Source organism: Mizuhopecten yessoensis, unplaced genomic scaffold (genome assembly GCF_002113885.1).
Source record: "Mizuhopecten yessoensis strain PY_sf001 unplaced genomic scaffold, ASM211388v2 scaffold10591, whole genome shotgun sequence".
NCBI classification, from domain to species: domain Eukaryota; kingdom Metazoa; phylum Mollusca; class Bivalvia; order Pectinida; family Pectinidae; genus Mizuhopecten; species Mizuhopecten yessoensis.
The window spans coordinates 183,333-195,875 of record NW_018408623.1 but is presented as its reverse complement, the minus strand read 5'-3'; the positions used below and the strand labels follow the sequence as shown (position 1 = coordinate 195,875).

General features: G+C 35.1%; 1 protein-coding gene across 2 annotated transcripts in view; it reads right to left on the bottom strand.

Annotated features, from left to right (window-relative positions):
• Positions 1-2,429: 2,429 nt before the first annotated feature.
• Positions 2,430-12,543, bottom strand: part of LOC110461215 (molybdate-anion transporter-like) — a 44,902-nt gene continuing 34,788 nt past the window's right edge. Inside the window, exons 13-14 of one of the 2 annotated variants that reach the window (XM_021514588.1) lie at positions 11,443-11,512; positions 6,210-6,295 (exon numbers count right to left, since the gene is read on the bottom strand). In XM_021514588.1, coding sequence (XP_021370263.1) covers positions 11,470-11,512 — 43 coding nt within the window. In that variant the 3' untranslated portion in view covers positions 6,210-6,295; positions 11,443-11,469. Of the gene's footprint in view, positions 6,296-11,442; positions 11,513-12,543 lie in introns of both variants that reach the window. The other variant, XM_021514587.1, reaches the window with a different exon arrangement.

Here is a 12,543-nt window from a genome sequence, read left to right as displayed (position 1 = left end):
ATATAATAGGTACATAATTATTGATTGTATATGATCAGTCATAATTATCCTTTACAGTTTTAATATCAGATGTACCTGATATTTATTGGTGCATACTGTTATTCAGTAATATTTGTGTATATTCTCACATGATTTACTTGTGACTTATTATGAGTGAAGTTGACATTATCAGATCCCATTATCGTCTTCTGTGAGATTTATGTTTTCCCATTTATCTATGAGAAGTGTCAGTCACAAAAATTTCATTATTTCACAAATATTTATTTAGATACCAGTAAACAATGAAAATATACCTGCTGGCATTCTGTAGGAATTGAATAATGTTCTCCATTAGTTTTTAAAATATGATTATGAAATGAATTGATTTATAATGTGTAATAGCATACTGTATTTTGTTGATGATGTCAACAGCAGATGTGTTTCATTTTATTTCCATACTTCATAGGCAACGATTGTGTTAAGTCATAGTTGTGTGGTTCTAAAAGAATAGGAGGACAATTTAAACATTGATTGAATATGTTTTAAAACGTCAGAATGCAAAAATTTGAAAGGTGAAAAGATTAGCGTTACAGTATATGGCTAGAATAAACAATTACAAGGTATGACATGTAAGACAATTAATTTAGAAATAAATCTGTCATCCAATGTAAGTTATTAATGCTTTCAACACTGTAGACCATAATGGACTCATCCATATATTTTTATGGTAGAGTCTATTAAAGTGACAAAGGGGTAAAAGGGTTCATAGTGAACTAACTTACATTGATATCATATTTTTATGAGAAAATGTAAAAACTGAATGTGTTTTCTTCCATTTTGAAATAATGTTTTTAATGTATTTCATACATTTCTTATAAGTTATTGAACAGGTGTTAATTTGTAGGTGTATGAAAAGCTGGGCATGAAAAAACGAAAATAAACTGACAAAAATATTAAATAATATTACAACAATCAAGAGCTTAACATAGAATTTCCCTTCCGATCCATTACTGGAGGAACTTAGACACACAACCAAAAAGTTAGCGTTCTTCTAAGTCTTTGTCATATTAATCTGCGTACAATGTGTTATGTATTACGTGAAAAAATAAGTATGTTGTGTTACTGTCGCTAATTACGACAAACTGTCCATTCACTTTAAAACCATGTGTCATATGATAACTAATGTTCTGTGTTAATGTCTAAATGTGATACAAATTTCTTTCATCATACAATTATGTAGTATGAGTCATATTATTAAAGAATTTTGATACAAAAAAATCAGCTGACAAACAAGCCTCTACTGTATTTTGTTCTACGTGATATTTGTCTTTACGTTTCTTACTGCACATAACTTCTTTGAAGCTTATGATGCATTTGGATATCTGTCTGTCCTTCAACAGTTTCCCAAAATAAATTCTTCGGATGAACCACTGAATGGAATTTCACCAGATTTGTTTGGAAACATCTTGAGGTGATGATGGTTCGCATTTGTACAAAAGAAGGAGCTGACCCCCTTGCTGGGCATGAACAGGCCAATACAGATTGTCAACCAGGAGTGATCCCACTGGTGGCTTAACCTGCCAGGAATGAGGAGTACCGGGGTAATCAAAACATGGAATTGGTTGAAATTCTCACCCTTTAACCGTACAACTGTATGTTACCAGGATTGCCCTGCAGATCTGCCCCCACTCTGAAGGACCAGGTCTTTGGGTCGTGACATGGAAATGTTGAGAACTCCACCCCACACTAATATAAACAATTGCTGAGCGTGAACAATTTGGATAGACATATGCAAACAGGATGGTCCCGAGGTCTGGCCCAATCCTAGGGAACTTAGTCCCTAGGTCATAACGGAGGAAGAGTAAGATCCTTATTCCATAACCATATACACGTGTAATGCAATGATACAAACAGTCATGCTATCAGAAATAACTCAAAGGTCTGGCCCCGCCCCTAATGACTAAGTCCCTTGGTCATTACATGGAAATGAATCAGATCCCACCAATATAACTGTATATCTACAATCGCTTGGCATGAAGAGCACAAAAATGCTCCATATGACCTCATCCTCTGGTCATAAAGTTATGTAATGTTGTCATTAAATAGCGTGCATTTGGTTGTTACTGTTTGAAAATAGATTATATATGCTGATTGTCCCGTCGATGTGCTAAAACACCAAGATTTTTTTTGTTCCTTCACATATCTGGATTGTGAAATTATGGCTCAAAATTGCGAAAATATACAATCGCGTAAATTACCTGTTCCTGTCTACTGTATACCTACAGGCTTCTGGACCCCTTGTTTCATATTTGACATCTGTAACCTTAAAGGCTGGTCAAGGTCATTTACCTAAATAAGTGTGGTAGCCCCACATCCGTGTAAACTACAGGCTAATTATCATCTAAATTAGGATGGATACAGGGTAGTAAGAAATTTGATAAAACAACACATTTACGTAAATTAATGAATTTTATTCAACTTTTGTACTTAACACATAAAAAAAACCCTCTTTATCCACTTTTCTTAAATAAGTTGCACACCAAAAATTGCCATAAAGTTTCCATCAGCGCTATGTTTGTTCCCATCAATAAATTCTGTAAAGGTGGGTAACAGGTACATGTATTAAACTACATGGTTATGATATTCCATGGAAAATAAAGTTGATTTTATATTAAGTAATTTCAGAGAAAAAATGGAACCAGAGAATTAAGAAATTCAAGCCTTATATATATAGACATTTCTTATATTCCTTTAATACCTCCTCTTCTATTTCATAGAACGTGTTATTTCCCCTCGCATCAAACGGCTATTTAACTCATTCACCCTGAAGACACATTTGAACTCTTCCAGTTCAAAGGTTGGAATAGTTCATTATGAAAAGTCAGGGGTGAATAAGTTAATTAACCACATCAATTACAGTGCGTCTGACTTTCATTTTAATTTATCAAAAAATAGTTAAAAAATTCTTCTAAAAAAAGTGACCCTGAATAATGATGTATTCAACTGTACGTGATGAGAATAACTACTATTCTTAAAAACATACAAATGTTAAATAAGCATTGTAGTATATCAAATTGATACACAAAATATCGTTGCCAATTAAAATTTGAGTAACCCGAGTACTAGGAGATAAATATTAATTTGCGAGTACGAAGCCATTCATTACAAAACAACACAAAAACAAAACCATGTGTGGCATGTTGTGTTTTAAGATAAACCAATGATTTGATAAATGAGAAAAATTATTGTACTCTTCAACGCTTTCATTCTCACACCTGTGTCTGTACCATACCATACCATGTCTATAACCATTCTCACGCCTGTGCCTGTAACTACATACAAAGTCTTATCAATGCTTTTTGTTATCCTCGTGTGGACATCAAAATGAAACTGACCAGCCATAAGTCATGTGGACACTAACAAGAGCCTATAAAATGCCATAAGCCATTTGAATATGATCAGAAGCCATTTGATAAAAGATGTAAGTTTAGATTAAATAGTTGATAAACAAAATTACAAATTTATCCTGGATGTAAAATATTGCAATAAAAGGCAGTATACTAGCAACAAACAAACAAACAAACAACTGTTGAAGACTTCAGAGAACATCGTGTCAAAGCATCCGACTTAAATCCTCCATTATAAACTTAAATAAGCAAATGATGTATAATACTATTCATCAAATGAAATTTCAAAGTTATGTCCCCTTTGATTGTATGAAAACGATAGCGAAACCTGACTTAACAGACATCGGAGGGAACAGTATGATTGTCTCTGTTGCGACATATATATATAGAGCTTATAAACCGGAGATTAGGGGAGACATGATGTTCAGTATTACAGGTTAATTATACGTTTGTGAATATGTCTGGTAAGAAGTCATTTATCTATGTCTGGTAAGAATTTATTTGTCAGGAATTGTGTCTGGTATAGCAAGAATTTACTTAGATTGCTGTGTTATGCTCATAAACTCAACAGTAGCATCAGACATCTGAATACGATACTCAAAAGTGATTCTTTGATAGGATGAGTTAGGGATGATAACTATTAATAATTATGAAAACTGACCCTGTAAAATTACATCAGCAAACGGCAGGCTCAACATATCAGTACACATGTGAATTGCTTGATGTATGTTTTAGCACAATTCAATATGATATATACCGAATATCCAACTTGTTATGATCAATTATAATAATTTACATTAGATATCATATTCCCCCTCCCGATTCCTCGTTTGTAATAGATTATAATTGAGTACAGGTTGTTGATTTGTGATACATGCGCCGACTTAGTGTTACTATTTTTAGAAACCAAAGGTTATTATTTTATTTATGACATCAGTTTGAATATACTGTCACAATGCTCACCGCCCAATGCAATGATTTTTTCTCGTGACGATTTTCTTACCTTCCATCATTTACGGGTCCCTATAACCATATATTCATAACTGTATAATATTCACCCCAACAAGTCTGAAATTGATAAACATCCCCATTATAGCAAGTGAATTCTCAACTTCTCAAAACAGTAGATATAAATCATAAATTAATCATCAGGAGTTGAATATTCTGTTTCACTTCTAAACGATGACAGTGTGACACCATACCGTATTGTGTTAACACATTGTGCCTGCCTGTATGTAGTAAACCACTGGCTAGCAGTGTTGAAACCTGTGGTAGTTATGACAGAAACATGTACTACAGTACATATAATCACAAAATTAATTTGTGACATACAATGAAACCTCGATATACTGCCCCTCATTTCGTCTGCCTCCTTGTTTACTGCCAACATTTTTCAATGTCCATAAATGAAATATACAAAACTATTGTATTAAATTAATTACAGTGAAACCTCGATATACTGCCCCTCATTTCGTCTGCCTCCTCGTTTATCTCCAACATATTTCAATGTCCCCTTTTCTTGTTTTCTCAAGAATTCCTTTCTACATTTCCCTCAATTTATCGCCAAACCTCTCTATCATGCCAATTTTTCTCTAGATATGGGGTGGCAGTATAACAAGGTTTTACAGTATATATTATGTATACAGCTATATTTTTCATTACTTTGAGAAATGAGAGGTGATGAAGAAGTTCAAAATCTTCAGATCATTTGCTCTAATTAATTAATTCAACATTTTCATTTTGAGTTTCTTCAAGTCCTCATAAATGCTTAGTTTACAGATTAACAAAAGTATGAAATTACATCAAATTTAACAAAATCATGAAAACAATACTAAATTTTATGGCACAAAATGCAATACTTTCACATAAAATTGCAAACGTCCATTTGGAATTATATCTCAATATACGATATATGGTGGTCCCAGGATGAGAACAGGTTTAATGCTATGACAAATGTTACTGTAGATACTCTGTGTTTCTTTAAATAAAACATTGATAATAAATTATAATTAGCATACCACAGATCAATGTTTTCTACATCAAAAGCAGATTCAAATATTAAACGACCAACAGATTATAATTTACAACTATATTTTTCTATACAAGTCTGAAAACATTACTCATATCTTACATGTATGTTATTTCATATAATTTGTCACCCATGTGAACCTATGTTTAACCAGATCAAGGCACACATACAGTACTTGTGTAATGTTGTCCTGGTCAACAACACAAAGTAAACACCGTCTCTTTAGTCAACAATGTACATGTACAAAGTTAAACAATTTGTCTACGTCTAGAATAACTCATTGCGTAAGGCCTAACGTAGCGGCGGGAACCATAGCTTCTCTGCCCAATTGTTTTCATTTTTTTTTATGATTGGACAAAAATTATAAACAATCGGGCCTAGAAGCTACAGCTCCTGGAGCTAAGTCTAAAAGCGAAACAAAAGTACATTAGCTCAAAGACCAATTGTGACTAGTGGTGACTAGTGGTGGTCCCTATAAACTTGATAACTGTTCAGTGTGTACTGTATTGGGTGGTCTGTAATAATCAGTAGATGACCAATAATTTGTTACTCTCAACATTAAGTTGGTTGATTTTACATGACACTATTAATTAGACATTTTTTTTTCTAACCTATATTAGTATCGTCCCTATGCTCAATAAAAGTGTCACAATTCTCATTTTTGAATCTGTACCAAGTGCATGGTAAACTCACTCTGTTGCTATGGCAACAAGTGGGATCCAATTGCACGTTGCTATGGTCATCTCCACCTCCTCACACCATTTCTGCCTTTACATCCAGAAGAGGCGTCTTGTGCTCCACCAAGGTTAAATCAACGCTGTCACTAAATTCCTGGCTGCCTTTTTCGAGACTTTCAGACTTTGGTAACTTCCTGTACAAACTTATAGAAAGATTAAGAAATGTTAGCATCGCCGAAATAAACATTAAACAAGATCAGGGACCATTAAAATGACCAAGAGTGCCTGTATCGCTCAACTGAATATTTAAGCAGTCATAGCAAATATTCTCATTAAATATTATATTGTACTACAAATTTGTCACTCGCAAACTTTGTTGGCTCCATCTATTGAAACTACCTGTCAAGTACTATTATAAGATTTTATGCTTTGTTGCCATCGTTCTTCTTCAAAAGTCATGTATATTCAAGACATATTTTTCCCTGTGACCTTGTAAGTATGTCAATTCATTTTCCTTCTCAAACTTTTATAGCTCTATCCCAAAAAGCTACCAGCCAAATCTTTTGAATTAATTCCTTTTGGTTCTTCAGAACAAATCCTTTGAAATGTTGTTGACCTCTGTGACATTTAAAGTAGGTTGAGGTCATTCTAATTTGCAAACTTTGGTGAGCTCTATTCCAAGAAGCCACTAGCCAAATATTATAATTTTATGCCTTTCGATTTTCCAGAAGTCGCTTGAAGTTTTTGACATATTTGACATCTGTGACCTTGAAGAAGGTCAAAGTCATTTTCATTCTCAAACTTTGTCGGGCTCTATCTCAGAAAGCCACACAGCAAATATGAAGGTTCTACACCTTTCAGTTCTTCTTCAGAAGTTGTTTAAAGAGTTTGACATATTTGACCAGTGACCTCGAAAGTAGGTCAAGGTTATTTTCATTCTCAAACTTTGTCGGGCTCTATTCAAGGAAGCCACCAGCCAAATATGAAGGTTCTATACCTTTTAGTTCTTCAGAAGAAGTCCTTTAAAGAGTTTGACATATTTGACTCCTGTGACCTTGTAAGCTGGTCAAGGTCATTTTCATTCTCAAACTTTGTCGGGCTCTATCCCAGGAAGCCACCAGCCAAATATAAAGATTCTATACCATTTGGTTCTTCAGAAGAAGTCGTTTAAAGAGTTTGACATATTTGACCCCTGTGACCTTGGAAGTAGGTCAAGGTCATTTTCATTCGCAAACCTTGTTGGGCTCCTACCAAGGAAGCTTTCAGTCAAATATCATGGCTCTATGCCTGTTCGTTCTTCAGAAGAAGTTGTTTAAAGGAAAAGTTGACGGACGACGACAGACAACGCACCATGACATAAGCTCACTTGCCCTTTGGGCAGGTGAGCTAAAAAGCAAATAAGCATTCAGAAAAAACATTTCACAATTTGTCCAACTTTTATACAGTTGGTCAATAAACAAGTGTTTTATCACATCCTTCATGATTCCAAATACAGTAAAATTTCTTTATACTGCCACATTTGACTCCATTCACTGGCAACATTTTTTTCTCTAAGATGGCAATCAGGGGCTCAACATTTTAGCAAGGGATATAACCAAATTACAAAGAAAATAGGCTTATAGAAACAAGGGGCAGTATGTCAGGACTTTGCAGTATCTTAATACATGAACTCCAAATTAACATACATACAAAGCAAATCAATTTGTCATTGCAGGCATCCAAATTCTATACTATAGGGATTTCTATTCACGGGCAGAAACTGGTACATAGCAGAATTTTACTGCCTGGTAGTATGGGTAAACATTTCTAATGGAATGTTTGCCATGAATGATTGAAAAAAAGAACCTAACAAAATTCACTCCAGGAAAAAACATCTTATCGAGTTTGTATAAATCCTTTCAAGAGTAATCCTTATGGTTTGGAGAAATTTGAAAAATAACAGTGAAATAATTAAATGAGATTGCCATCATATTGTCAGCTACATCTGTCCTGTGTTAGAATTACTGGGACTGTGTTAGTGCAACTACATTGTATAGATGTTTATTATTTCGGAAGAATAAGATGGCAATGCATTTAATATTTTCATCTTAACATCAATCATTTGTAGAGATGCATTTGTGTAAATAGACCTCATACAACGGTCGTGAATTTAATATTTTGATGCTCTCTGGAATTAATATTTTAACAAAATGGGATAAGGTAGGACTCTGTTGAAATCTAACAAAATTTTCAGCATAAACTAAATCAGTTCTCATAGCTGAGTGGTCAGCTGCTGTTTAATGTTCAAACAAGGATACTGCGAAGCGGTAAATAATAATTCGCCCATCATAGAGGATAAAGTCGTCAGGATAAAGTAATCGCTAATACCTGACTGTCTATCTATGGGGTAAGGTGGCTGTGGTGAGAATTGAGTGGCAGTAAAGCTGAGGCTCATAAACCTTGACCTTAACTTAATTTTTTTATAGGAAAACATAACAGAAGTAAAGGAAAAATCCTTAATTTAAGATTTTTCTTCATAACTTCAGCAGTGTTATCCTGTGGAAAATCGTAAGAAATTTTCTCAGTTAAGGAACATTCATGAAACCCTAGGGGCCATATTCCTCAGAAATCAGCATTTTGATGATCATAATTTGTTTTTATAACCAGCAAATTTCATAAACTATACAGATATATAACAAACAAACAAAAAATGTTGATATCTCAAAAACAGAACAAAATATTTATCTCAGAAACAAAGTTTGTATTTATCACAAGTTGCCTCCCTTCCTTTTACCATAAATTTTGACTACATTCTTATGTAAACGTATATGTAACAAGAGGCCCATGGGCCTTAACGGTCACCTGAGTCCTACAGTATTTATTTTTGTTGTTGATATATGTACCAATTTGAGTAAAAAATAGTTAAGTATAATTGCAAGTTTCAGTTCAATCGGCCCAGCAGATCTTGACTTTAAGTTTGAAATAGTTTTTCAAAATGGCGGCCGTGGCGGCCATATTGGATTTCTGATCGACCCGAAAAATAACAACACTTTGTCAGGACCATGAGTCGATCATTCCTACAAACTTTCAGTTCAATCGGCCTAGCAGAACTTGACTTTAAGTTTGAAATAGTTTTTCAAAATGGCGGCCGTGGCGGCCATATTGGATTTCTGATCGACCCGAAAAATAACAACACTTTGTCAGGACCATGAGTCGATCATTCCTACCAACTTTCAGTTCAATCGCCCCAGCAGAACTTGACTTTAAGTTTGAAATAGTTTTTCAAAATGGCGGCCACGGTGGCCATATTGGATTTCTGATTGACCTGAAAAATAACAACACTTTGTCAGGATCATGAGTCAATCATTCCTACCAACTTTCAGTTCAATCGCCCCAGCAGAACTTGACTTTAAGTTTGAAATAGTTTATCAAAATGGCGGCCATATTGGATTTCTGATCGACCCGAAAAATAACAACACTTTGTCAGGACCATGAGTTGATCATTCCTACAAACTTTCAGTTCAATCGGCCCAGCAGAACTTGACTTTAAGTTTGAAACGTAAAATGTTAACGGACGGACGAAGATGGATAGCAATAGGTCACGGACGACGACGGACGAAGACGGATAGCAATAGGTCACTTGAGCTAAAGCTCAGGTGACCTAAAAATGCATACTTATTTTTCAAAATACTGATTCTCAGGAACAAGCATAAGGCAGAGATATACATGTTATTTCATGAAGGTTGATCTCGATTTATTTAAATACATTATGATTAACTACAAAAGTGTATACTATAGAAACATTTGAACTAGCCATCAACTCTACATGTTTAATTACATAGTTATATAAATACACAGTGATATATTCAAATTCGTCATGGAGTCATCATGCAAAAACATGTACTGTGAAATCAGATATTTTCATAGGGCAAAAATTTCTTGGTTTCCCGACAAAACCCGTGGGTACATGAATTCCATGGATTATGAGTTCCCATTGAAACGGAGAATTGCTTTGTGGCCCTATGAATTGGTAGATGAAGATTACCCACGAAATTAAAAACCCCACAAAAATTAATGATTTCACAGTGTATCACAAAATAAAGAGAGTTGGTGATTTAGAGGAGATATAGACCCTTTCTGTATGTATCTTTACATACGTATACATGCTTAACTGTAAGTGTGGTTGGCTTCCCACTTAATGAAACAAAATACAAACAAGAGGCCCATGGGCCTAAACGGTCACCTGACATCCGATTCAAATTAGGACTGTCATCTAGGGGCCAATTCATACTTTTCGTCGGTCCGAGTGACCTTGCTGCATCGTCCATTAATTTGTTCCTTGTGAACACAATAACTTCAGTAAATATGAACTGATTTTGATGAAACTTTGTACGCAGCTTTGTATCAATGAGATCTTGGATGAGTTTGAATACCGGACCAAGTTGACCACAACTTACAAAGTGGCTTTGGCTCTGTAAGTTACTGTCCAATAATTCCCATTTTCGAACTCGTCCGAGATCTTATTGATATATGGCTGCATACAAAGTGTCATCAAACTTGGTTAACATATACTGAAGTTATCGTGTTCACAAGGAAAAGTTTACACACGACGGACGACGACGGACAAAAGGCCATCACAATAGGTTACCATGACCCATGGTCAGGTAACCTAAAAAGCTGTTCAAACTGGTGACAATTATGGTAAAGTATACAGACGTCATGGTGTTTGTACCATGATGGTGGTCATGGTTGCCTGACCGTTTGATATTAAGGTGAAGAGTCCCAGTGCAAGTCTTTGTTGTATATTACCAATAAAAAAAGGTTTGAATTTGCTAAGAATAATTTTGACTAAAAATTGTGGTGATGTGCCCATTTTTGAGAAAACTTTTTGATGACTCTTACTTTGGGCTGTCATATTTAATGGTCTGCCAACCACTGTTACAATATAAGCCAGCATGTCATACTTTCAATGAAATACTGAAAGGGTCTATATATAATATATAGTACATACCGGGTGCAATCAAAGATGATGGGTTTTAGTAGAAACGTGACGACAAAGACAGTGAAGCTATAATGATCTGGACACTTTGTTTTTTCGTAAAAAATACCAAGAACACTTTGTACATTATACAATTGCAACAATATTAAAATTCAATTTAAACGGAAATTTCGGGGTTTCTTAAGTTCCTTTCAGATATTTTACACGCATTAACCATGCAACAAAAGCAGCAACAGCATTAATTATTTACATTTTGTTGCTGCTTATAAAGACAGTTTTCCATTTTATGTGTAAACTGGATTTTGAGATGACAGAGCACTAAATGAAGAGACTGGATCGTACAGGTCACAAAAGAAAAGGATGTAGAGTTACCCAAGACTAGTTGAGGTGATCTTTTGATTAAGCCAGGAAAACATCCTTTGTTTCCCTCACTTTTGTCATACTGAAACATAGTAACAACAAAAGCTACATGGCAATGCAATAGAGTATAAGGTCAAAGGTCAATAAGGTATAAGGTCAAAGGTCAAGAAAGATGTGAGTGTACAGGAAGCTGTTTCCTGTGTAAATGCTATCTGATAATGACACATTGAAGAAAAACTCTCCAAACACTCTCTTCCATGCAGAACAATTTAGCCCAATCTCTTCTATTTTAGCCTAGGTGATGATCTGTGTGTTTAAATAGGATTAGGTATGCACATTGTAACCAAATTATTGATTTACAAACAAATGATCATATCAGATTAACTATTTCCTTTCCATCAACATCTTTCTATAAGCATCTTAACTTTCACAACCATTAAATAATGGTCCATAATGTTTGTGTTAACAATGCCCAAGTTAGTAAAAACAGTATCTTCCAGTCATTACTAGCAAAGCGCTCCAGTCAGAACTAACAAAGCACTCCAGTCATTACTAGCAAAGCGCTCCAGTCAGATCTAACAAAGCACTCCAGTCAGTACTAGCAAAGGGCTCCAGTCAGAACTAACAAAGCACTCCAGTCAGTACTAACAATACAATTTGAATCCTACTAACAAAGCACTCCAGTCATTACTAGCAAAGTGCTCCAGTCAGAACTAACAAAGCACTCCAGTCAGTACTAACAAAGTGCTCCAGTCAGTACTAACAAAGCGCTCCAGTCAGATCTAAAAAAGCACTCCAGTCAGTACTAGCAAAGTGCTCCAGTCAGTACTAACAAAGCGCTCCAGTCAGATCTAAAAAAGCACTCCAGTCAGTACTAACAAAGCGCTCCAGTCAGATCTAAAAAAGCACTCCAGTCAGTACTAACAAAGCACTCCAGTCAGTACTAGCAAAGTGCTCCAGTCAGTACTAACAAAGCACTCCAGTCAGTACTAACAAAGTGCTCCAGTCAGTACTAACAAAGCACTCCAGTCAGATCTAAAAAAGCAATCCAGTCAGTACTAGCAAAGTGCTCCAGTCAGTACTAACAAAGCACTCCAGTCAGTACTAACAAAG